At 38.6% G+C, this 27,292-nt stretch overlaps 1 protein-coding gene across 2 annotated transcripts in view; it reads left to right on the forward strand.

The window, feature by feature from the left end:
* Positions 1-25,345, forward strand: part of Ppef1 (protein phosphatase with EF-hand domain 1) — a 126,262-nt gene extending 100,917 nt beyond the window's left edge. For both annotated transcript variants that reach the window (XM_059251016.1, XM_059251017.1), the window contains 10 exons: positions 1,458-1,624; positions 4,643-4,679; positions 5,541-5,690; positions 8,206-8,358; positions 11,794-11,979; positions 13,790-13,932; positions 16,599-16,705; positions 21,761-21,924; positions 23,497-23,581; positions 24,732-25,345. In XM_059251016.1, the coding sequence (XP_059106999.1) occupies positions 1,458-1,624; positions 4,643-4,679; positions 5,541-5,690; positions 8,206-8,358; positions 11,794-11,979; positions 13,790-13,932; positions 16,599-16,705; positions 21,761-21,924; positions 23,497-23,581; positions 24,732-24,931 (1,392 nt within the window). In that variant the 3' untranslated portion in view covers positions 24,932-25,345. The remainder of the gene's footprint in view (positions 1-1,457; positions 1,625-4,642; positions 4,680-5,540; positions 5,691-8,205; positions 8,359-11,793; positions 11,980-13,789; positions 13,933-16,598; positions 16,706-21,760; positions 21,925-23,496; positions 23,582-24,731) is intronic.
* The last annotated feature ends 1,947 nt before the right edge of the window (positions 25,346-27,292 follow it).

Below are 27,292 nucleotides of genomic sequence, written 5' to 3' on the forward strand. Positions count from 1 at the left end.
AGTGCTAGGATTAAAGGCGTGCGCCACCACCGCCCGGCTTAAATTACTTTTTATACTGAGATAGATAATTTAAAATGCCCATAAATGGTAGAATGTTGAAATAAAGTAGTAAGATTTTCTTACATAGTTTGAAATCTATCAAAAGAAGAATTTGAAAATAGTTTGAAACAGTAAAATAATTAGAATATGTGTATTCTTTCTTGAAGATAACATTTCTGGGGGAAAGTGTACATTTTGACATGACTTTCCTCTTTGTAATACATTTCAAAACATTTGACTGTATCTTGCTGTGCAGTAGGAATGCACTTGGATATTTCCTTATCAAGTATGACACTGAGAAAATGTAACCATGTCATATTAAACATGTTTTGTTTTAGAGTTTGTAGTGAAAGACTGAACAAGTTAATAGCTATTTTAAAACTAGTGCTTCCCCTGCTCTCAGTTTCTTTTCATACAAATACTGTTTTTATCTTAATAATACATAAATAAATAAATCATAAAAAAAAATAGTATCTCATACTCAGGAGTGATACTCAAAGTAGCTGATATCTGATATGGCCTGGTCATCAACCAATCAATCAGAATACATACTGAGTAGAGGTACCAGGTATGGTTGTATCTGCCCACTGGTATATCGGTCCTGTCCCAGTCATATCTTAAAGAACTGTCCCCTTGCCTGAGTTCTTTTTTTTTTATTTTGTTTCATTTTTGTTTTTGTTTTGTGCTTTTTAAGATAGTGTTTCTCTGTGTAACAGCTCTGGCTGTCCTTGAACTCACTTTGTAGACCAGATTGGCCTTGAACACACAGAGATCCACCTGCCACTGCCTCCTGAGTGCTGGGATCAAAAGCATGCGCCACCAATGCCCAGCTTGCCTGAGTTCTTACATGTCCATTATCACAGGTGATTTGGCAAGGGATGTATTGTCATCTCCATTTTGTAGATTGAGATAATTGCAACCCATAGAAGTTAAATATAGGGCTCTTTGAATGAAAGTGCTCCAACTGTTAATTTAGTGTTTTTCTCTGGGTGGAAGTTTCCCTCTTTTCAGAGAGAAGGATGGGATAAGACTATACACTTTTTTGGTAGTTACATTATGTGTTTTCTTTTTTATTGGATTTTTCATACAATATATTCTTCTTACAATTTCCCTTCTCCCACAAGGGTATCTACTTTTGACAGGACAAATCCTAGCTCCTTCCACAGAAAACGCATGGTATGTGATGGGTAGAATAAGCAATCCCCATCCTCCCTGAAATCTCCCTGTCCCAAACTCATTCTTTGGTTCCAGGTCCCTTGCTGGTATGTGCCCTGGAAGAAGCTCAAGCCAGTGAGCAGATTCTTCCCAGTAAAAGAAATGACTGGACCTCTTTTCTGTTTCTGCAGGAACAAACACATAGCCCTTCTTTTCAAAGAGCATTCTTTTAACTCCTTGTTTTCTTCCCTCTCCTTCCCCAGAATGGCCTGCCTTCAGAGAACAATCTGTATGTTTTTAATGGTGATTTTGTAGATCGAGGGAACAATTCCATGGAAGTCCTAATGATCCTGTTAGTTAGTTTTCTTGTCTACCCCACTGACGTGCACCTGAACAGGGGGAACCATGAAGACTTTATGATGAATCTCAGGTAAGATTAACTTTGGACTTCATCTTTTCATCTCACTCTGGAATTGATGCTGTGTTTAGTTCCCAGCAGATATGTGTACACTTAGCTGTATAGAAGGAGAGATAAGATGAATCTCAAGGAAAATCTCTAAGTTCTTACCCTTGTTCACCAACCCCAGTCTTTCAGCTAAGTATCACCTGCTCTGAAGCTCTCCTCTTATCTCTTCTTCCAGTCCTGTGTTTCCTCTTCCTCTCTATTATATTCTTGTTTTTCCTGTCATACGTACCCTTCACAGTCCAAACTGCATTCTGGGTAGGCATGTTAGGTCAGGGTTGTGGGTCTGGTAGCTTGTATGAGCAGACTTAGATGGAAGTTTCTGTTGCTTCTCTTGGCTTGCTATAAATTCTGTCTCAGAAGCGAGCACAATGTTTTACATTGCTGTGTGTATTTTTTGTGTCCTGGTAATTGCTTCTGGCATAGTTGTTCATAAACAATTTTTGAGAACAGCTGTAACATAGCATTTGGACTATCTGACTCACTGGAGATTTGAGGGATAAAGACTGCTTAAATGGTTTATGAATTCTGTCTGAAAGGCACAGTAGGTAATAAATGTTCCCATCTTTCTTTTTCTTTTCTTTTTATGGAAAACAGAAATCAATTTGTTCTAGAACAATAAGGTTATGGGATGTCTCAGGCTTTGGGTCTTAGGCTTTTGGGTGCTGTGATCAAAGCTTTAGCAAATCACTTTTGTCTTCAAGTACAGAGTTTCAGTTCTAATTCCCAAGTGCAAAATCTATAAAGAACAAGAATCTAGAGGTGCTATTGGAAGCCTATTCTGGGTGCTATAAGATGGAAGGCTGAGCAAACAATGGGGAGCAAGTCAGCAAACAGAGATCTTCTGTGTCCAGGTTTCTGCCTTGAGTTTCCTCCACGATGGACTGTGATTGGGACATGTAAGCTGACATAAGCCCTTTCCTGTCCAAGTTGCCTTTGGTCATGGTGTTTTATCACAGCAATAGAGACCCAACTAGGCCTGGTAGAATTGGAGATGTAAAAGATGGTTGAGTGTTGTGAAGGAATATGAGCATGCAACTAAGGATAAGAGAATATCATTGAAGACTATTACACCTGTTTTTAAAAGAAGAGTGACTTGGAAGAGGGACAAGAATGGATAGAGGGAGTTTGACTAGGAAGTAGTTGAAGAAATGGTAGCTTCCTATTTAGACTAACATGATAGCAATGGAGATGGCAAAAAATAGACTTAAGAAGACTTTAGGCAATGAAAGTTTAGCACCCAATACCTTGATATGGAGGCCTTGAAAGAGGATGAGCATGGTTGAGTTTAAGGGTATAACAGCATCATTCTGAATGGGAATGGATTGAGTCTGAGGTAGGTTTATTTGGTGTATTGTTGAAAATAGGTCCAGAGAGAAAAGTGAAGTGTAACCCAGAATATCACCCTATAGTATTGACACTAGATAGTAATTGAAACCCTGACTAGATAGGGGTGAGAGTACTAAGGAAGAAATTGAAGGTAATGGATAGCCTAGGACAGAATATGAAAGAATTCTAACAATAGAGGTTAGAATTGTGGAAGAAGATAACTTGTGAGGTCGTTTTAGAATACCCTGAAAGTTTACTGTCACAAAATGGAAGAAAGGAAGTTTTCTAGAAGGATACTACAGCCAATTATATTTAGTGTTTCAGAGCGGGCCAGAAAGGTAAGAATGCTGTTTTAGTTACTTCTCTGTTGCTATGACTAGAAACCATAACCAAGACAACTTATAAAGGAAGGCATTTAATTGGGGGCTTGTTTACAGTGTCAGAGTGTGAGTTCATGACCATCAGGTGGGAAGCATGGTGTCAGACTGGCATGGTGCTGGAGCAGTAGCTGAAGGCTTACATCTTATACACAAGCATCAGAGAGAGAGAGAGACAGAGACAGAGAGACAGAGACAGAAAGACAGACAGACAGAGACAGACAGACATAGTGAGACAAAGACAGACAGACACAGAAACGGAGAGAGAGAGAGAGAGAGAGAGAGAGAGAGAGAGAGAGAGAGAGAGAGAGAGAGAGAGAATGAGAATAGACCTGGTTTGGGCTTTTGAACCCTCACCTTCCCCAACAAGGCCACACCTCCTAAATCCTTCCTAAACAGTTCTACCAACTGGGAACCAAACATTCAAATATATGAGCCTATGGGGACCATTCTCATTCAAACCATCACAGATGGCAAGATGTATATTGGTCTAACACTGTGATGCCTTTGGTGAGTACAGGAAGGGAATTCACCTTGAAAAATACAGTGTCATACTGGAGAAACCTGACATGATGTGGTTTGTATGAAAATAAGGAGTAAGTGTGCTTTGTTCCTACTTTGCCTGTTGGGAATTAAGAGTACACATTATTATCTGGGTGTGGTATTGCATACCTTTAATCCCAGCACTCAGGAGGCAGGGGTACATGAAAAAGGGTACACAATATTATAAAGTAATTGAAAAATCTCCCTTAGCTTTTCTTAGCCAGGCATTAAAATTCCTGATACTTTCTGTTAAACCCTTTAGTACCATTCATTCACATGATCCATATCAGGGGAGGCATGAAGACCCAACTTGCCTTGTGTGCTTTTCTTTGTCTTTTTCACTCTTCTTTTTTTCCTGATCATTCATTTTGAATCATCCAATGTCTGAGCAATGCTATCTAGATGAGAAGTCTTCTGTGTACAGCTTCCTCTAACTGTCATTGCACACTTCTCCAAATACTTGGAGCCTTTACATAGCCCATGGCATGCATTTGTTACGTTGTCTTACAGTTGTTCCACAAAGATCTGTTCTCTTTCCCCGGTTATACTCTAGGTTTCTTGAGAATAAAGGTTGTACCATTGATCGCTTTGGTTCTTTCTCACGATGCTCCAGAGAGACTCTGCTAAGCATTTTAACTGAAGTCTCTAGTTTCTTGAGTACCTACTCTTTGGTAATAGTGAGACATCAATGGCTCTCCTTTTTGCAATAATTAACAGTTTAAAATCTATTTTTCAGGTACGGCTTTACAAAAGAAGTCTTACATAAATACAAGGTAAGACTCATACTTGTTTTTCTGTGAGAAAAAAAAAGAGCTAATGAAGACCAGATTGTTGCTTTAAGAAAGGTGATGGGCTAATTAGTTAGAAACTGTGCCAATAAAATAATAAGCACAGCAGGAATCTTAGATTTTCTTTTTCATTATGACTGTTGGATCAGTTTCAGCATAGCTGTGAATATATTGTATTGCTTTAAAGGTACCCGTCCAGAATTTTTTATTCAGGTGTAGCACAACAGGCAGACAGAGAAATGAACAATATGAAGGAGGGGGTTTTATTCAGCTACCTACATGCAGGAGACATAGCATGCCACATTAGGGATACCACATGGGGAATTATCAGAGGCAGACAGAGGCGGATGGAGCCAGAAGAAAACACAGACAAGGACATTTATTAGACTTCAGGGGAGAGAAAGGGCAAAGCCCCTGAGTGTTGAAAGCCGAGTAGTGTGAACAATGGCAGCCAGCCGTGGGGCATGAGGGTTATCACTAGTTGTCTACTGTCTTGCTCCGGGTTGGTGAGCACACCAGAGTAGTGGCCCTGAGTTAGAGTCTAAGAAAAGAATTCTTTAGTGTGGAATCTGAAATGGCTGCTTTGTACATGAAAACAGTCATTTAAGATCTCTAGGAATTAGCCCTGAGAGGGGTAGTTTCCTCCCTGAGCAAGGCCCCCAAATGCCAAAGTATCAAAAATACAGAATGAAAACTTCCCATGCTAAATACTTGCTGGTTGGTTGATAGCTCCCTGACGGCTTCCTTTGGTTGACATGGAAAACATGGCTTTTGTCTATATATTGAGACTATTTACTTAACAGGACATATCAGGAAAATAAAACTTACTCGGGCTCTTACTTACAGCTACATGGAAGAAAAATCTTGCAAATATTGGAAGAAGTCTATACCTGGCTCCCAATTGGTACAATTATTGACGATGAAATCCTGATCATACATGGAGGGGTATCAGAGTCCACAGACTTGAATACACTCCACTGCTTACAAAGAAATAAAGTAAGAAGTATTATGTGCATGGATCTTGTCTCAGAGATTTATAATGGCATATGCTTCTTTTCATTTGTCATTTTAAATAGTTATGTGCTTTGGTGGTGTAGCTGAGAAAATTAGTAAAAGTCTTAAGAAAAGCTGTGATTGATTGTATGACAACTAGGTGGTTTTTCTATATACAGTACATTTTTAAAAAAGAAATCCTGTTGAAAATGGAAAATGGGGATGCATTAGCACATCAGATAGTTTCTAAAAGTGAATTGTTTTAGAAGTAAAGTTTAAACACATTCGCTTACATTGTGGCAAAAGAAACACAATTTGGCACTGTAGTCTTTTATAAGTCTAACCTTCCTGGGCACTGAGTGAGTGCATTCCCAGTGTGCTGTCACCGCTGTGGCCACCATCCATTCACAGAACTTCCTTGACTGAATCCATGCCTATAAAACAGTAACGCCCCCTTCCCTCTCCTTCTGGCTCTGATGACCAACATTTTCCATATGAACTCTAGGTAACTCATATAGATTTGTTTCATATAGAATTGCCATCCTGCCCCTTTATTTCAACTGAGCAGAATAACTATCCTCAGAGTCTTTTAACTCTAAACAATCATTCAATACAACACAGCCAGAACAAGAGCCTGTGTAGACCCTCGCAGGGAACTGGCTCTATGGTGCCTGTAAGATTCCACACCTACTAAAGGGTTCCTGGGCTGTACTTTACACACAACTAGAGCCTTTACCAGATCTTCCTCCTTTACCAGAGCCAAGCTGAAGCCCCAAGCCTAGAAATTAACCAGGTGCCAGAGGGCAGGAAGATCAATAGTAGCTATAGAACAGAGGATGGTATATGGTCCAAGTGGGAAACTTCAGCCAGTATCTTTAAAGACCCATAATAAAGATCCAGTCACTCTGGGAAAGGTGGGGCTGAAGCTGGTATTGATCTGATAGAGACAGAATGTGATCTCAGTTGCACCTTGAGGTTTGGGAGCCTTCCTACTTTAGTACACATGTGAATGATAAAATTACCATCTTCTCATTGGCCTTTCACTTTAACCTTACTATAACCTCTAGGCTGGATAGGTCCCCTTTCTGCACTCTCTAGGCCTTTATACATGTCTTTCATAAGTTAACAAATTCAAGTAGGGAATGGTGATATTATTTTCTTACTATATTCTCATGCTTCTCCAATCCATGGCAAAACTCCAGTACCTGAGATGTAGTAAGTATGTCTTATTTGTTGAATACTTCTTTAGAAATTTAAGACCAAAGCAGGGCAAAATAAAAGTGGACAGGGATTTTCTTAAAACTGGTCTATGGTGATACCCTGAGAGGGGCAGTCTCCACCATGAGCAAGGCCTCAAGATGTCAAAAATACAGAATAAAAACTTCTAGGTGATTTAGCCTGATGGCAGCCTCCATTCTAGTTCATTAAAGGCCTTTCGTAAGGTGAGCAGAGTAGGGGTCAATGTCAAGAAATAAGATTCTGTAAGACAAAGGCTCTGGTTTAGTAGTCTTCAAATTTCCAAGCAGGAGTATAGAGAAAGATGGTTAGTTAGTAGGACTCCTAAGAGAAAATGGTGGTGTGGTGCCTTATGGGGGTCTAGGGAAAGTATCCCAATCCTAAATAGCTTTGAGAACTGCAGAGCTCCATGTTCTTAAGTGACCATGTGGCCTTGCCTAATGAGCTAATCAGAAAATTATGTGGACATAATGCTGGAAGGTCTACCCAGAATATTCTTTTCTGCCTAAGGCCTAAGATCATTTGCTTGGGGAAGGCAAGGTAGGCTATAGACCAGTAATTAGTAGCTGAGATTGTTTCTAACCAACTTTATGAGGACGCTTTAGAATAAGCCTTAGTTTTAGTTTTGAAAAATAAAAATAGATTTTCATACCATGGTTTATTGGAGAAGCTAAGTATCTGCCATGGAGAGTTGTCCATCACTGAACTATGGCCACCAGTGTAGCAGAAGTATTATTTAAAGTTGCTTTTTGTGGGCCAGTAAAATAGCTCCACGGGTAAACATGCTTGTCCCCAAGCCTAACCACCTGAGCTCAAGCTCAATCCTTGGATTTTACATGGTAGAAAGAGAGAATCAACTCCTACAAGTTGTCCTCTGACCTCCATTATGTTCTGTGGAGTGTGACACACACACACACACACACACACACACACACACACACACACACACAAGTACAAAAACATTTTAATTTCTTTGAATGAAAGTATAATGCTTAGAAGAGACAAGAACAAAATTCCAATCTCAGATTATGTAAGACAATCAAGTGAGCTTATCATGTTGTATTTTTGAAAACTTTTTCTTTTTCTTTTTTTTTGTTTTAGTTTTTCATTTTAATAAGTCCACCTTACAGATGTTAGTAAATTAACAATGCATATGAGATGAGTGAGATGAAAAAGGAAACGGCATGGTTTTTCAGAGTTGATGCATGGTATAGACAGATTTCCAACCAGAACTAAAGTCCCTGCGTATGGTATTTAACTAAAGTAACTCTATGTTTTACAGATGAGATCTGTGTTGATGCCACCAATGTCTATAAATCGAGAACAAGCCATTGACTTAAAGAGAAATAAAGCAGGTTCGATCACTGGTGTACCCAGGAAGGCTGAATTAGAGAAGTCCTCTTTGGAACAGCTAACAAAGCAGGAATGGGAACAAGTAGGTAACCAAAACATTTACCAGAGTGGTAACATCAACTCATCAGCAGTGATGATGTTGTCCTTTACAAAATACAGGTTAAAATGACTTTGCCTTTGTAAGCACAATAGATCATCTTCTCTAAGTCCATCTCAATGTTTTACATATAACCAAGTATATTTCTGGGCTGAAAAAAGAAATCTAGAACTCATGGAATGAATTCTGAAAGAGAAACTCATTTCTTAAAACTGTTAGCCCTTGTGATTTTAAGTCAATGAAAAATGAACAATAGATACTTCTTTGTTTTGTTAATAAGACTCAAGTGAATAAAGTGATTTACCCAAGGTAACATAAATAACTACTGAAGAAGAAGCCCCTTGGCTGGTACTTATTCTGTCTCAATGGAGTTCCAGAAATATGTATTTTTAAATGATTTAAATTTTTTAAAGATTATAATAACATTATTTCCCCCTTCCCTTTCCTCCCTCAAACTTCTCCCATGGACCCATTGCTTTCATTTAAAGTCATGACCTCTTTTCCTTTAATTCAGTGGTTCTCAACCTTCCTACTGCTGCAACCCTTTAATACAGTTCCTCACGTTGTGGTGACGCTCAACCATAAAGTTATTTTTATTGCTACTTCATAACTATAATTTTGCCATTGTTATGAATTGTAATGTAAATATCTGTGTTTTCCAATGGTCTTAGGAGACCTCTGTGAAAGGGTTGTTCAGCCCTCCAATGGGGTCATGACCCCCAGGTGGAGAACCATTGCTTTAATTGTTGTTGCATATATCTATATCTATGACCTAAATATTGTATACATCCTGGTCAGTCCATATAATGTTACTTATATTTTTTTTATAGTACTAGAGATTGAACACAAGCTTTGTGTAGGCTAGGTAGGCACTCTAATACTCTAATATTACTATATATATATATATATATATATATATATATATATAATATGTTAGTCTTTAGTTTTTTGAGACAGGGACTTGCTGCATAGCCCAGGTTGGCCTGGAATTTGTAATCCTTCTGCCTCTGCCTCCCTATAAGGTATACCTCCATGCTCCCCTCATATGTATATTTAATTTATGTAGATTTTGAGTATTGGTAGTAGTGGTAAAAAGGAAGAAAAAAAGAAAAGAAGATGCTTTGAGAGTTTACTTTCATATATTTATCATGGAATATTCATCCATTATCATATACACAAAATATTTTATATATATTCCTATATAGGGTTACGTGCATAACATAATGTATGCTGTACTTCAAGGGTAAGTTAAGATGCTTTCCAGAGGAAATTTTACCTATGTTCATGTAGGGATTGAAAATTTAATCTTTTCCTAATAAAATATGACCCCTTATGTTTCACGTTTCCTCCTTTATTATACTACAGGTCAAGTCACACACACACACACACACACAATGTGAGTTCATTGTATAAGAGCCAGAGATGACTCGGTTTGAAATGCAAGTGGTGTTTTTGTCATAAACACCAGAACTTAAAGGTGTTACATTATATTTATGTGTAGGATACAATTGTGTCAATATTGGAATTCAGTGAGAAGGAAGGAGACGCTTGGAGTGATTCTGGGCTATTTTAATTCTCACATCAACTAGTCATCAGAAATTCCCTGTCTGGTCTGAGCCCGGTACAGAGTATCTCTAGTGCTGACCAGGTACTGATCATCCCAGAATGGTTCTTCCACTTCTGCTCTTCTTTCTGCCACTCTGTCCCCTCTCTTATTTATCTCCAGGTCTCCCTTTATATCAAACCTAGAAATGGTTGCCCAGCCCGGTTGAGTGGAGCAGCAGTATCTGGACCTCTTCTAAAGACCTGATTTGAACTTACTAGAATAACCAGAGGTTTTCAATTGAAGAGACCTGACAAGATGGCTCGGTCAGAAAGTGCTTGGTGGGCAACCATGAGCTCCTAACTTATAGCCCCAGCACTGACATGAAAGTTGGTTGTGATAGTCCACAACTGTAATCCCAGCACTGGGGAGGCAAAGATAGGTGGATCTCTGGAGCTTGTTGGCCAGTCAGTCTAACTAAATTGTTAAGCTATGGGTTCAGTGAGAGAGGAGAATAGTTGAGGAAGACACCTGATGTAGACCTGGCTTCTACACACATACAAATTTCAGTTGCATGCTTTTTCTCCAAAGAAACATGTAGATGTGGAGGGCCTGGGAGTGTGGCTCAGAAGTATTACATTGGCCTGGCCTACATTTGGCCCTGGATTCAATTCTCTGCACACATAAGAACAACAGAGAAAACTATGGAAAATAGTAGACTTTTAGAATCATTGTCTGTTAGACCCCTGATACATGATTGAGGGACTTTCAAAGTGAGACACAGATGGTTTGTTCAAGGTTGTCACTGTCTTTAGTGATAATAAGGCTTGTGTTTTGTTTTTTTTAAACTACTCTTTCTTAAGTTCTTGTTACAATAGTAGTTTAAAAAATTGAGTTCAATATTCAATGTAGATCAGATACTCCACAGCCTCTGATTTTCTGTGAAAACGTTCTTATGGTGATATTTTATCTATGTACCCCAATAAAGTTTACCTGAGGATCAGAGGAAAAAGCCAGCCACTATAGTAAACACAGAGGTCAGGCAATGGTAGCACACGCCTTTAATCCTATCACTCGGAAGGCAGAGATCCGTCTGAGTACAGACAGACAGGAAGTGACAGAGCTGGGCAGGAAGAGGAAGTGATGTAGCTGGGCCAAGAGAGGAAATGAGATGGCAGAACAGAAAGGCATATAGGCATGGGTATACAGGAAGTAGGTCTCTTTGGCTAAGGATTTCCAAATGGTAAGAACATGGCTGGCTTCCTTCTGCTTTTCTCAGGTTTTACTCAGGTTTTTTTTTTTTTTTTTATTGATAAGACCATTTAGCAATTCGTGTTACACATTCTTAGAAATTTGAGTCTTCAGTCCTGGGTATTGTGTGACCTACATTTGCTTTTTCTAGCCACCTGAGGAAATATTAAGCTGAAAAAAATGATTGTGGGTTTAGAATACCTGGTGGAATCCAGTCAATGGGTGAATGTACTACTGAATTGGAGGACGTCGTTATGTGGGCAAAAGAGCAAAAGAAGCTTTGGGGGAGGTTCTTAGGGAAACACGAACCACCATGCCTGGCTAAATTCAGAAGAGAAAGTGGTACCTTCTAATGAACATGTATTAGATCTCATTATTATGTTCAACCAGGCAAAAAATCTGGGCCAATGGGTCGGAGATCTATCTAATCTCTTTGACTATATTAAGAACACCTACTATGTGTTCACTGGAAGGCACTGCTTTCTCTTCTGAATTTAGCCCAGGCATGGTGGTTCATGTCTGTAACACCAGATACCATTAATACTTCTGCCAAGTAAGTTGGAATAGAAAAAAGATGATAGACTGTTACTTGTAAGTAGAGGCCTAATTTATTTTATTGTTTCAAGATTATTGATCTTCTGTGGAGTGACCCTAAAGGAAGAAAAGGCTGTTATCCAAACACAAGCCGAGGAGGGGGCTGCTATTTTGGACCAGACGTTACCTCCAAGATTCTTAGCAGAAACCAGTTGAAGATGCTCATTAGGTCTCATGAGTGTAAACCCGATGGGTATGAAATCTGTCATGATGGAAAGGTGAGCTAGCATCGTGGCTGAAATTCTCACAGATGTCCTTGCCACAAGCCTGGTCTTCTCCACACAGTATTGTCCTACCTAAAAGGCCATGCAACATCTTCACTACTTCCAAACAGAAAACAAAGACAGAAGGGGCTCAGCTCTCTCTTATCCTTAGAAATATTTGGCTTGTTTCTCATCTTTACTACTCCCAGAAGCAGAAATTCTGATGTGTGATTGCATTAATTACTCTTCTCGTTGTTATAACCAAGTAACAACAAACAACCTATGGAAGGAAGGCTATATTTTGACTCATAGTTTGAGAGTATAGTCATATGATGGAGAAGGACTTGGTGGCAGGCCACTTCTCAGATCTCAGATGACCAGGAAGTAGAGAGAGATGCTGATGCTCAGCTGACATTCTCCTCATCCCACCTTTTTTTGAGACAGGGTTTCTCTATGAAGCCCTGGTTGTTCTGGAACTTACCCTGTAGAACAGGCTGACCTTGAACTCAGAGATCTGTCTGTCTGTGCCTCCTGCATACTGGGATTAAAGGTGTTCACCTTCCTTTTCCCCGCTTTCCCCTTTTTGTTCTGTCCAGGACCCCACACTAAGTGATGGCGCCATCCACATCCAGGGAAAATCTTCCTTCCTTAATTAATATTCTATGGAAATGCCTTCACAGACACCCCCAGAATTATGAATTATGCTCTTTTCAGTAATCTGATCAAGTTGACAAATAAAATTAACCATCACAAGTATACCTCTTTCCAACTTGATACCCAAATACATCACTTTAAACCATAACAGTAACACTAAGTATGCACTCTCTCCCTCCCCCTCTCTTTCTCTCTCTCTGTTACACACACACACACACACACACACACACTTAATTTTTCATTTTTCACTAATTGCAAGCCAATTCTAACAATATGCAGTGGCAATTTCCACAGACAGCACTTTTCCTTACAAAGCAGTTCCAATGTAGTTTTCTCTCTTCTTCCAAGGGAGGTCTTACCCACTCTGAGGAGCGGATGTGGGGGAGGTGGGGAGGAGTGGGAGAAGGGGAGAGAGGGGAAACTGTGGTTGGTATGTAAAATGAAAACACGCAGCACATTTCTTTCAATTCACTGAGAGGTCATCACTAGCAAGTTTCTTACTGTGGTCAGTTTAACGACTGCCATGAAAATGGAGTATCTTGTTCTTCAGTTATGTCAATAATGCTAGAAGAGGTGAGGACTAAGAAACTGATTCTTGTCTTCAGTTGCCCTGGGATAGTTCTTCATAACAAGTATTATCTTTCTGTAATCGACCTACCATACCTTCAAGGCTGATTTCTTCCTAAGGTGATGGTCATAGTCCCATTATGTCTCTGCTCTTAAAACATTGGTTTTGTGCAGCTCTGGGCCCTCTAAAACACTCATCTTTGTGCAAAAGAACAAGAATGAGCTTGTAAGCAAACTTTATTTTGAACCCTCAGACATCATAAGGTAAGAAAATATGGGATTTATCTCTGTTGAAAATTAGAATTTACAAAACTAAACATTAAAGAGAATTCTAAGGTCTGGCACTACAATAGTGTGTAGGAACTCAGGTCCATACCCTGGGGATATTGGATGAAAAGCTAGGAGTTAGTACTAGAGACACTGATTGAAGACTTTCCTTTCCTCCAAGGGAATCATATGAAATCATGTCAGACCCAGATAATTTGCAGATATTATGAGGTTTGTTTGTGTTTTTTTTTTTTGAGAATTGAGCTATTTCTGGCTTTTATTGAATGACCTTTTGAGAATTAACTTAATGAACTTGATCCCCTTTTTCTTTAATCAGGTTATTACTGTATTTTCTGCTTCTAATTATTATGAAGAAGGCAGCAACCGAGGAGCTTACATCAGAGTAGGTTATGGTACACCTCCACAATTTTTCCAGTACCAAGTAACTAGTACATCATGCCTGAGCCCTCTTCACCAAAGGTATATAGTTCTGAAAATACTAAGGACTGTATTTGTGACCAAGTAGAATGAGTCTTGAGTGACTAAGAGCCAGTGAAGTTTCTAGCCATCGTCATTGAGTTATCTGTTTCTTTTAGTTTGTGCTTCATGTAGCTTTCGGTTCTGCTGTTAGGCTCGCTGTCTTCTGTCATTAAGAAGTGGCCCCCTTTATTCTAGTTTTCAGTTATGGCTTCTAGTTACAGTTTTCATCTAATGTCTGTTTTGTCTCCTATTAGCATGACACTCCTCATTTTGAAGCCGCATTTGAGTCTCATAATCTCTGTCTTTTTTGGTTGATTGCTTAATTTACTTACATATGTTCTTATTATTCATATTTTAATCTGCCATTTTATGTTTTTAATACATAGCCCACACTGTATTAGTGGGCTCCACACTGAAAATATATTTTTAAAAAGTCTTTTCTGTAAATGTACAGACATTTTTCTTATTGTATCCCCCAAATAATACAATACACCAACTATTTATATTAAATTAAATATTATAAATAATCTATAAATTAAAGTATATAGGAAGTTGTACATCAATTATATGCAAATACAGTGTTGGTTTATTTGAGGAAATTGAGAAGCCTTAGATTTTTTTATGTGACTGACACATAGCAACAAGAACCTGTATTATTTTTTCCAGATACAGAAGTTTGCATGTTTTGCAAATATTGCTTGAGCGCAACACTCCTATGTACAGTACCTCCTGTCCAATAGCATGTAAACACAGATATGTATCCACAGTGCAGTGTTGACTCAGCCAGGATCCACCTTGCATACATACTTAAACAAATGACTGATCAAACCAGAACTGTTGTGTCAAGGCGACTTTCCATAGGTGGACCGTTTTCTCAACAGACAGAACTTAGCGCACGTCTTTCTAAATTGTATCTGCATTGTTTGCTCCACCTCAGGGGTTAATTCACTGTGACCCAGGAACTGGGAGTGGAGCCCCTCAACATGGCTTTAAGTTAGGGAAGAACTGAGGTTATCAGAACATGGGGAGTCTGCTTTGCTTCCCTGAGAACAAAAGTCACAATGAAACCAGATCACTTCCTTCACAAAACCTAAAGGATAAACTCAGCAATGACCACCTGGCAAAATTAGGATCATTCAGTTTCTGAAAAACTACCTTTTGTTTGTTTGTGTGTGTGTGTGTGTGTGTGTTTGAGACAGGGTTTCTCTGTGTAGCCCTGACTGTCCTGGAGAGAAGCCTCAGATTTTTAAAATCCATTTTATATCCTAGAATTTATACTCCGTGAACACTGAAGATGTCTGTGTCTCAGGACTATTCTGTTCTTCTGTTCCTCCTTCAAACTCATTTTATGAATGATCTGAGGTAGAAATTCATGTTGAGGTAGTTAACTAAGTATTCTAGCATCGATCAAAAGATTGTCTTTTCTACTAAATCATACTATCTCTGTTGGCTGTATGTGTTCTCATAATACTTGGATCTATTTTTTGAAGTTCCTGTTATATTCTACTCATGTGCATATCTTCTTTTATCACAGCCAGAACCCATTTTGTCTCACTAATGTGTAGGCAGTTTTTCATCGAGACTGCCAGCTCCCCAATAAGTGCACAGAGCCTTAATATTAATTATAAATGCTTGTCTGATAGCTCAGGCTTGTTACTAGCTAGCTCTTACATTTAAATTAATGCATATTTCTTACCTACCTTCTGCCATGTGGCAGTACCTTTTTCAGCACAGCATATTTACCTTGCTTCCCTCTGTGTCTCCTGGCAACTCAGCCCTCTCTCTTCCCCCTGCTCTCTTTTTGTCCACAAGTCCCACTTAACTTCTACCTGCCCTGCTATTGGCCATTCAGCCCTTTATTAGACTAATGAGAGCAACAAATATTCTCAGTGTACAAAAAGATTGCTCCACAGCACTAATATAATGGTAAATTTCAATATCTCATATAACAAGTTCCTTTTTTCAAATAATTATTTATATGAATCTTTCAAATTCCAGAAAACTCTGTAAGATCTGTAATCTTAAAAAAAAAATCCAGGAAAATACTATTTGTGGCTGTTGTAATTGCTGACCCTGTGAGAATGTGAAACTGGATCATAAACAAAATGCAAAATAAAAATTAACAAAATGGCTGAGCATGCCCATACATAAATGTAATCCCACCACTCGGGAGTCAGAGGCAGGAGGATTTTGGATTGTAGGCTAGTTTAAGCTCTGTTTTAAAAGAGAATTTTCAAATCATCAAGATGGCTAAGCAGGTAAAAGCACTTACTGTGCAAGCCTAGTGCCTTGTGTTTGAGCCCTGGAACATCCATAAAGGTCCAAGAGGAGAACCAGCTCCATAAAGTTGTCCTCTGATCTGCACATATATACTGCACACAACCACATCACCACATCCAATTGTCAAATACAAAATATAAAATGTCTAAGAAGTGAAAAAGGAACAATATACAAATAATAAAAAAATAATAGTAATGTTTCAAATGTCTAACAGATCTCGAAAATGCACACACAATGTGTTACATTTACTATCTAGCAGCATAGTATATATAAACATAGATAATTTATTTAAAGTGGAAACTGATATGTGATAACATAGCACATTAAAATTAAATAGAACAGATGATTTATGTAAGTTTCACTGAAATGCTGTTCTCTTAACACAGGGTGAATGCTATGGAATTCAATGCCTTCAAGATATTAAAAGAAAGAATGCTTTCACGAAAAACTGATCTCATCAATGCTTTCCAGCTCCGTGACTATAGTAGATCAGGTAATAAATTATTTACCATTTCTCAACATATCTGCCTATATGCAGAGTAGGTTTTCTTCAATGAGACTTTAGATCTTCTTTGTTGCTAGAAAGGAATGATGGAAAATAAAGAATCCATTAATCACTAAAAAATATCACTACGTATCTCCTTTACAGTAAGCTTCTTTGAACTGCAGAGACTAACAGCCCTGAATTAGACTTCTCTTTTGAAGAAACAGATTCTGGAGGATGCAGAATTGTAATGTGTTTGTCAGCTTCCGGTGTCTTAGGCTCATGACTGTCATTCTTCTGAATGATTAGTCGAGCCGGCTATAGCGGCACATGGCTGTGATTCCCAGACTGAGGCTGAAGCAGGACAATTATGAGTATGAGGCCAGCTTGGGCTACACAGAGAGATCCTGTCTTTGAAAAACAACAGTCATAACAAAAAGATGATTTGAATGGCAAGCATGACACGATGAGTAAGCACCGAAGGCTAGACTGTGCTGGCATGAAGGCTGATGTTGCTCTAGCAACCATCCTGACACCAAATTCCAGGATGGTAGGAAGAGAGAAAAGGTGAATTTTGAATTTCTGTACCTTCAAAGTGGCTAAATCATGTTCCCAACTGCATCTTTGAGGAAAACATCCTTAATTGTAGCCACTAGTATATTCAGAGGTTAACAGCAATTAGTGTGAGCGTGCAATTAAGGACTGACTATTAAACAGATGAGGTGAGCTATGATGACTAAGAGTCAACAACAAAACCCAGCAAATAACAGAGCTAGTTCCCCAAGGAAATCAGCTGTTGGAGTTGTCAAATATAAAATGTCTAAGAAAGGAACAAAGGAGAACCACGGATATGTGTTTGAAAGATTCGAAATATGATATGGTTTGAAGAAGCAGCAAATACTTATAACACTGTGTTTATTAAAATAAAGAGGAAAACGGAGCTGGTGCTGCATACCTGTAATGCCAGCACTTGGGAGGCGGTGACAGGAAGTCAGGAATTTGAGCCAGCTGAGCTATGCGAGACCTTGTCTCAAAACCAAAACAAAACCCCGGAGAGTGAGAAAGAGGGTGTTCATAAGGAATGAGTTAAAGAGAAGACTAGCCTCAAGAATTAGACTGAGAGATATGAACTTAAAGGCTAGCCTAAACTGCACAGTAACCCCAAGGCTAGCCTGAGCTATGTAGTTACACCCTGTCTCAAAAAATTGTTATGGACAACAAAATGTGAAGGTTTAACAAATATTTAGTTAGGATCAAACTCTAACATATATCAGGGTACCAGAAAGGAAGACTGAAGGGGAGGCAAGCTATAGTCACCATGATAATGTGTGCAACTCTTCCAGGATGGATGACAGACTCCTAGAGAGAAAGAGGAACAATGATTCTCAAACACGATAAATAAAATTAGATCTGCACTTGCATTCACTTGTAATGAAGCTGCAAAGCACCAATAGGGGAGAGGACATTCAAATCCAGGCAGAGAGGAAACACATTGCTACAAAGACACAGCAGTTAGACTGATAGGCTAATCAGCAACTGAGAAAAAAAAAAGCCAGTAGATAGCGGATCATATATACGAAGACTGGAAGTTATATTTAGAAAAATAGCATGAAAACATTAACAGAAACACAGCTGGAACTACTCTTAATAGCAAACAAAGTAGACTCTGAGGAAATATATGTTAGTAGACATGAAAAGGGACACTTCAAGATAGCAAACACTTAATTTGCCAGTCAAATTTGTTCTACGTGTTTATGTTCCTACTGATATAGCCTCAAAATATGTAAAACAAAACTGAGAGAGCAATGAGCAGAAGTAGAAAAATCTGCCATCATAGTGGGATTTAATATTCCTCCCTCAGTAACCAAAGGAGACAGACTAAAGATAATACCCTGACATAGTGAGCAGTGGTACAGCTCAATATAATCTAACCATAAAAATCCCTTTTGGTGGCACATGCCTATAATCCCAACACTCAAGGCAGAGGCAAGGGAATCACGAGTTTGGTGCTAGCCTGTGATATATAACAAAATACACACCTACGTGCGTGCGTGCACGCACACATACATACTTTGGAAATGAGAAATGTACTTTTGAATAATCCTTGAATCGAAGAAGAAATCACAGTAGAAATTAAAATACCCAAACTGAATGATAATGGAAATTCACCATGTAAAGTTTACAGAATACAAATTAGAGAAACATTGGTCACTTTGAATGCATGTATTTTAAAAAAAAGAAACTGTTATCAACTAATAAGAAAATAGTTCTTTGAAGAAACTGGAAAACTTGATAAAATGAAGAAAGAGAAGAGCAAGCGAGCACACAGAGAACACACGTTCAAGTACAATTAAGCAATAGTAAGATAGAAAGAGGTGTTATTATGGAATCTATAATCATTAAGATCATAAGATACATTATGAAAATTTGTCTAGCACTGAATTAGAACTTTACATCAAATGGACATATTCCTAAAATAGATACATCTATACACACATTCTAAACTGAGACAGAAATAAATCAAAAGTCTTAATGATTCTGTAGCTGTTAAAGAAACTGAATCATAAAATTTGGAAGTTTCTATAAAAAATCCCTGATTTCAGACAGCTTCATTCAGCATGACAGCAAGCACTGAAGAAAACTCTTACACCACCTTTTATAGAGACTAAGGACAGACTATTTTAGGAGGTCAGTCTAACCTTTGTGCTTAAACCTAACAAGAATATGGAGAAGGACAATGAAGGGCTGTAATGGAAATTTCCCAAGTTCCAGCCCTGAGAAAATTCCTCCCAGAGTCTTGGGGAAGACCTACATCAGGTGTAGGGTATCTGAGGGAAAGGAATCTATATACACTACGCTCTTTTGTCCATTTACTTTATTCCTTTATGACAAAACTCTATCTATACAGCTTCAGTTCCATCCTGAGTCTCAGTTCCTCTTTGTACCTACTTCTTCTGTCCCCTCAAAGCCCTGGTAATAACTAAGCCCTCATCTTCCTCGTCTGTTCCTTCTTCCTCCATCTATCCTTCCTGGCTCCTTACCCCTGGCCCTGATAAACTCTACAAGAGATCTGCCTTACTCTCTACAGAATCTCTGTCTTCCTCTCTTTTCTCTGGCCATGCAGTTCTGTGTCTGCCTCTGGAATTCCACTCCAGTCCTTACTGCACCTGGTTATACAAAAGCCTCCTTTGTTCTCAGTCGATTGCTCTGGAAAGCCACTAGGTCTGAAGGCAAGGGATGCACAAGAAGCAAAGCTATGCATCTACAGCCTGCTTGTCTCCTAGGCTCAGTGGTGGAGTTAGTTACCTAGAGTCAGCAGGTCTGAGAAGCAGAATTGTTTGCCAAATGATCTGGTGGTATACAGGCCCACAAGAAATTCATAGCAAGGCGCAGCTGAATATTAAAGCTGTATAACATCAAATATTCTGTGATAAATGGCTTCCCATTTGACGGACCCTTAGTCCATCAAAGTATAGCTTTAATACAGAGCTGAATCTCTATAATGTATTCTTGTGGCCTGCAAGAGGGCTGATCTTATTGATAAATGTATATGAAAAAACATAAATGAAATAGTCAAATATTAGAATATCACAACCAAATTTGGCTTTTGCTATGAATACTGGGAATTCCAAGTTGTTTTGTCATTCAAAACCCAGTCAGTGTAATTTGATATTTTAATAAAAATATCCTATAATTCACTTAAAAATAATTATTTGATATATTTTACCCTGTTTTATGGTTTAGTTTTATTTGGAAATTTTTGAGACAAGTCTCTACAACAATCTGGCGTCAAAACCCATATGTAGCTGAGGATGAATACCTGAACTTTTGATCCTCCTGCCTCCACCTCCTGGGTGCTGAGATTATAGATTTAGGCCACCATGACAAATTTATGTGGTACTGGCGATCAAACCCAGACAAGCAGTCTATCAACTGAGCTCCATCCTGAGACCTGGTTTCATGGTTTGTAAAAGCATTTAGACAAGTAAGAATCAATGTTGAATGTGGTGGCTCATGCCTGTAATTCTAGCACTGGGGAGGTGGAGGCAGGAAGATAAAGAATTCATGGCCAGCTTCAGCTACATATTGTATTCAAGGTGTGGGCACTGTACACATATGGTGCCCAGACATACATGCAGGTAAAACATTCAGTCACATAAAATAAGTCTAATAGTGAAAGACAAACTATATATATGTATTTATGTATAAAAATTGATATACTTAGTAGGAAGACTAGAAATAATAAAAGTGATTATTCAAAAGCATTTAAGTGCTGGGCATGGTGACTCACACCTGTCAGAAAGGATGAAGGAAGATTGTAAGTTTGAGGCCAGCCTGGGCTATATAGTGAGTTCAAGGCTAGCCTGAGTTATATATTGAGACTCTGTCTCAAAAGCCAAGGTTTGGCAATATAGTTTGGTGGTAGAGTGCTTGCCTATTATGTATACTAGGTTTGATCCCCAACAAAAAGTTGCTTCAAATGAATATATATCTTCAATAATCAGAAAAATAAAAATATCTGTGGTTTGACAAATTACAATATAATATTAAACCAAAATCATTAGTTGGGAAAAATAGATGAATGATATGCTAAAATATTAAAAATGAAAGTACGTCTTTTTTCTGTGTTTTCAAATCCTCTGTAATACCTTACTTTGTGTATTAGATAAAGGGGAAAAGGTCTTTTCTTTTTTTCTTTTTTCTACTTATTATTTGTTTATTTGGTTTTTTGAAACAGAGTTTCTCTGTGTAGCCTTGGCTGTCCTGGAACTTGCTCTATAGACCAGGCTGGCCTTGAACTCACAGAGGTCCACCTGCCTCTGCCTCCCAAGTGCCCAGCTACAAATGGAATTTCTTTCATGTGATAGTAAGATTTACCGAACAAAAACTTTCTTTACTTATCGTTCCCTCAAGGCTCTAGAGCCTGGTCAGATAGATCATGGAGGAGAGAAGGGGGCCCTCGGGCCTCAAAACCGCAGGCTGCCACTAGCTCTGCGAGAGAGCATGCACCTTTATTTTGTCAAATTATACACCAACCATATGGGCTTTTGTTGTTGCTGTTAGGGAAGATTTCATTGGCCCAGTGGGCTTTTTCTATGGAGAGCATTTTGGGGCTGAACTTACCATGGAGATCTCTGAGGTCACACCTGGTAAACATGGACAGTGATGGAAATGTTGACTACATGTCCAGCTTCCAGGATGTCCACATTGAAAAGCCTGTGAAAGAGGTGAGTGACATATTAGTTCCAGCTAAAAATCGGGTTCCCTCAAAATACCCTTTGGACAACCTCTAAGCGACATAATGCTTTCAAAGGTTGAGGGTGGAGTTATCTAATGAATGGGAATGACAGTTTCAAGAAAGGCCAAAAGGGAATCTCCCAGGAACATGGTGAGGAGGTTGGGAAATGTGTGCATTCTCTATAGAACAGACAAAATAAAAAAGCAAAACCTTTGTAAGCAAATCTACATCAAATCTGACATTCTTAGTTTCAAGTGCTGTCCAGCAAAAGGGCAGATATAACAATGTAACAACAGTCTCTCATAAAAAATACACTCACATACTCAACATACATGTACAGACTTGCTGACATGTCCTAGAATATCCCCTAAAGTATTAAAAGATACAAAATATCTTATTAAAATGACAATACCACATGAACACTGATTAGATTCCATCTAACTAGTGAGCAATTCATCAGCGATTAGTTATAACACAGTGAATGGGAAGGAAGACTTGGGTGATCATTTGCAGGGAAGATGGGAAGAACAGAGAGAATCATGTAGGCTAGATGGGAAACTATCCATAGGAAGAAGGCTTTGGATGGTAGAGACAGTTTACCACAATGAGTCAGATCATAGGCTTCAGCACAGAGGGGCTACAATCCAAATAGCACTCAGTAGCTACCTTACCTCTGGGAAAGTTGCTTTACTTCTTTGTTTTCTGTCCCTGTTCTTTAAGACCATAGAAGATGAGGGATTCTATGAGCAAGGGGCATCAAGATCATGGGAAAACCTACAGAGACAACCAAATCAAACTAGTAGGAACTCATGAAATTTAGATCAATAGCTGTGGAGCCTGCAAGGGACTGGACTAGGCCCTCTTCATAGCGAGACAGTTGTGTAGCTTGATCTACTTAAGAGGCCCCCTGGCAGTAGGAGCAGAATCCATCCCTGGTGCATGAGCTGGCTTTTTGGAGCCCACTAGCTATGGTGGGACACCTTGAACAGCCTTGAGGCAGGGGCTGGGGCTTGGACCTGCCTCTACTGAATGTATCAGGCTCTGCTGACTCCTCATGGGAGGCCTTGCCTTCTTGTAGGAGGGAATGGGGGGTGAATTATGTGTGTGTGTGTGGGGGGGAAGGCTGGAGAAGTGGGAAAAGGGAAGAGGGGGATCTGTGATTGGTATGTAAAATGAATAAAAAATGTTCTTAATAGAAAAAGACCATAGATGATGAAATTGAACAATCCCTGAAGACCTTTCTGTAGATTTGCAAGTGCTGTCGTGTTGACTCTTTGTCCCAGTAGAGCACATGAGCAAATCTTTAATCTAACTCAAAGTGGTTAGGCCAAGTGATGGCTTGCCTTCTCGTGTATGAGTCCATGATCTTAAGACCTAGTTCAGTGGTAAAGCACTTGCCCAGCATGCTTATGGGGCCCTGGGTTTATCCCTTAGCACCATAAAAAGATAAAAAGAAAGGAAAAAGAATTTGCGAGATTATTTTGTATTTGTTACATTTGCTGAAATTAATCTGTATTGTTAATCCTTAGTATTTTAACACCTAAAAAAAACTTTCTTCTAGATGAAATCTAGTATAATTGAAACTTTGTACAGATACCGATCTGACCTGAAAATCATATTTAATGTCATCGACACTGATCACTCAGGTAAGTGAACGTTGATTGGTTCAGGAGTAATACAAAGCAAAAGCTAGGTTTTTTTCCTTGAACTCAGGACTCAGTTTTCACCAATTTCATTCTTCATCCAAACTTGGGGAGACAAGAAGAGAAAAGATAAACTAGTGTTTAAGATCATTAGTAATTTAGCTTGGCCACAAATTCTGTACTGGAGACCATAGCGTTCTACAGAAGCCTTTGAAGTCACTGGTCTCACTGGAATAGCTCCTTTCTATAAACCACCAGCAGAGATGAGAAAGACAACTCACTCTTCCTTGATCTTAGCCACAAGGCTGAGAACCAATTAAGGATAATTCACTTTCTGCTTTAGTATCTTAGCTAATATGAAAAAGAGTTCTAATTTTGTTCAAGGGATTGGAAAATCAATTTTGATTTAGCTTTGATATATAATTACTGATTTTCTAACTTAAAGATGCAGGGCTGGGAAGATAGCTCAGTCATAGAGAGATTGCCTGTTGTGTATGAGGCTCTGGGTATCATCCTCAGCACCCTGCCACCACCCCAACCTCTGTGCAGAGACATTTGAGTATGAAAAAGTATCAATAGTGATCCATGAAAGTAGATTATTGCATATAAAAACAGCAGCAGTGGGTTTATGAGATGACTCATCGGACAAAGGTGCTTGCTGCTGACTATGATGATCTGAATTCAATCCCCAAAACGCATCTCTCAAGTTGTCCTCTGAGCTCAGCATGTGCAATATGGCTTGGGCTGTGCGTACACACACACACACACACACACACACACACACACACCATCTTATTGACTCTCGGGATACTTTCTCCTGTTTTAATGTTGCTCTCTATTCTGACATCCTTCTGTGTCCTGCACCCTGGGATTTTAGTTCTTATAATTTCTACACCACTTTTGTCCACATCTGCTCACTATTTCTTCACCTGTTACTCTTTCTGGCATTAGAATATTCCCAGGATCCTTGGTAGTTGCAAGTGGCATACTGTTACTTACATATATGATCTTATTCTTCTGTTTCCTTCAGTGTTTTGAGTCTCAGGCATATTAATGAGCTTGTAATTAGGACTGTTCAGTCAGTGTGGCTTTCCCCCTACTCTTTCAGGGGGGTCTTAACATTGGCACTGAACCTTCTCCTGTTTCCTTTTAGGTATGATCTCTATGGATGAATTCCGGACCATGTGGAAACTTTTCAATACTCACTACAATGTTCATATTGATGATTCCCAAATTGATGAGCTTGCCAACACAATGGACTTCAACAAAGATGGAAGCATAGACTTCAATGAGTTTTTAAAGGCTTTCTATGTAGTACATAAATATGAGAAGCCAGACAGCCATCCTGCTTAAGATGAACAAAAACTTCTCCCAGCCTCCTTGGAAACAGCTGACCCCAACTTCCAGTCTTAACCAGGGCCCTTGAAATCCATTATAGTACAGAAAAGTAGAGCCTTATTCACACCGCAGGCAGATGCACAGTGTGAGTGTCAGTAGCCCTTAGCAAATCATTATTGGTAAGACTAGGTTAAATATCCGTGATGAAATATACTTCCAGTGTTGGGATCCATACATTGCCAGTGATAAACTAGGCTTGAGCTTAGTGCTGGTCTCAGATGATACCTAATCAGGAGGCTAGAGCAATTTGGAAGCATCCTGAAGAACCCGCATAGCAGGAGAGAATAGCACTAGGTGTAACATCTGTGAGTGGCTGAGGAGGAGAGGAATGCTAAAATATTATTGAAATAAAATATTTCCATCATCAAACTGTAATCATTTTTGGAGATTCCATAACCAGCCATCTTCAGTGGGGGACTACCTTCAGGGATGAGGGCCATATAAGAATCTGAGAAAGACTGAGAGCGATAGTACCTCTATTTTTCATGTTTGCTGGAAATATAAAGTCAGTATGTTCAGGTTGAGTCCTATAATTAATATGGTCTGACAACGACTGATAAGACAGGGCCCCAGTTATGTACACTATACAACTTATTCTGCTGTTCTGATTGTATACCAAACAATTTATTTCTGTCTAAGGGTGAGGCTATATTTCATTATTTTTAAAGCTTTAGAACTCAAGATCAAGAAACAATCCAGATCATACAAGCCTGCCTGCTACATATATCAGAAATAATGGATGAACTGTACCATATCTTTTGAAATGAATATCTAATCTTATAGAAAAGCAAAAGAAACCCTCAGGGGCAGGAAAACGGTATAATTGAAATCATGGTAATACTAGCATGAGACAAAATAGGTTTTAATGCTATCGATGTAAAAACGCAACTTTCACCTCAAAGAATAAGTGATAATTTATTTGACTATGTATGGCCATGGCCAGAAACCTATCTTACTTCCAATTCTATGTTCTAACATAGCAACAGTTTCGTAAAGTTTTACAGTGAAAGAAAAAAGAAAGTCATATATCAAAACACATTAATACATTGGTGGAAACATCGGTTATGAGGGTTATAGCAAAGTGTGGAATTCTCCATCATAGGCCTCACACACTATCGATAACACTATTAGAATGGATTGATGGAAGCTAGTGGCTTGTTAAAAATACATCTAAACGGGTTTTTTTCATTCTTTTTGAAAATTAAAATGTAATTACATCCTGTTTCCCCTTCCCTTTCCTCCCTGCAACCTCTCCCATATATGCCCCCCTCCCCTGCTCTCTCTCAAATTCATGGCTTCTGTCAAACTTAGGAATGGGCAATGCATGGCTTTTAAAGGGACTGAAAACAGCCCAAAATAATTTGACTTGGGCTGAAACATTTGAATTTTCCACAATCATAAAATGAAGTCATTTGGCCTTGTATAATCTTTATTACGGGTGCAGCTCTTTTTCCCCTCCCCCATGGGAACTTCAGTCCACAACACAAAGAACACTGTTGAGGACTTAAAGATCATTACTAAATGCTAAAAAGAGTAATTCACCAGGAAGAAAAAGTAATTTTAGATGTATGTGCATCTAATAGCAAAGCTTTCAAATGAATGCAGAAATTTGCATAAGTGCTAGGCTAAATTGATAGAGGAAGCTTTGTGATATATCTTTTCAATAATTTGTTATGGAAATATAAAATAGATGTATGGAAGATTGGACAGCCTAACTAATTAACCTATGTGTCATGTGAATGTGTATGAATGTATATGTATATTCTATATAGATATGTACATGTGCAAACACGTTTATGGGACTAAAATCAGTTTTTGAAACATGATTTTTAAGATCAACTCTAAATAATACACATTTTAAGCACACAGGAACATTTATCAAAATAGACCACAATTACTAATCAATGAGAAACATTATATTCTCTGATTCTAATGAAATTAATTTCAAAATAAATAGGCACAAGGCCCTAAGTTTGAGCCCCAGTACTGAAAAAAAGTAAAAAGCTAGCTATATTAATGGAGACTAAAAGGGGATATAATTATAAAAAGCTAGCCATATTAACAGAGACTAAAAAGGAATATAACTATAGATTTATCATAAAACTTTAAAAAGTTCACAAGAATTCTGTAACTCTATGCTAAATTTTAACAACAACAACAACTGCTACATGAAAACATTTTGGTTGCTGAGATAAAATACCCTTACTGAAAGAATCACAGAGGAGGAAAGGGTTTATTTGGCTTAAAATTCCAGGTCCCAGCCCATCTTTTCAGGGAAGTCAAGGCAGGAAGTCAAACAGCCAGTCACATCACATT

This window comes from Peromyscus eremicus, chromosome X, assembly GCF_949786415.1.
Source record: "Peromyscus eremicus chromosome X, PerEre_H2_v1, whole genome shotgun sequence".
NCBI lineage: Eukaryota > Metazoa > Chordata > Mammalia > Rodentia > Cricetidae > Peromyscus > Peromyscus eremicus.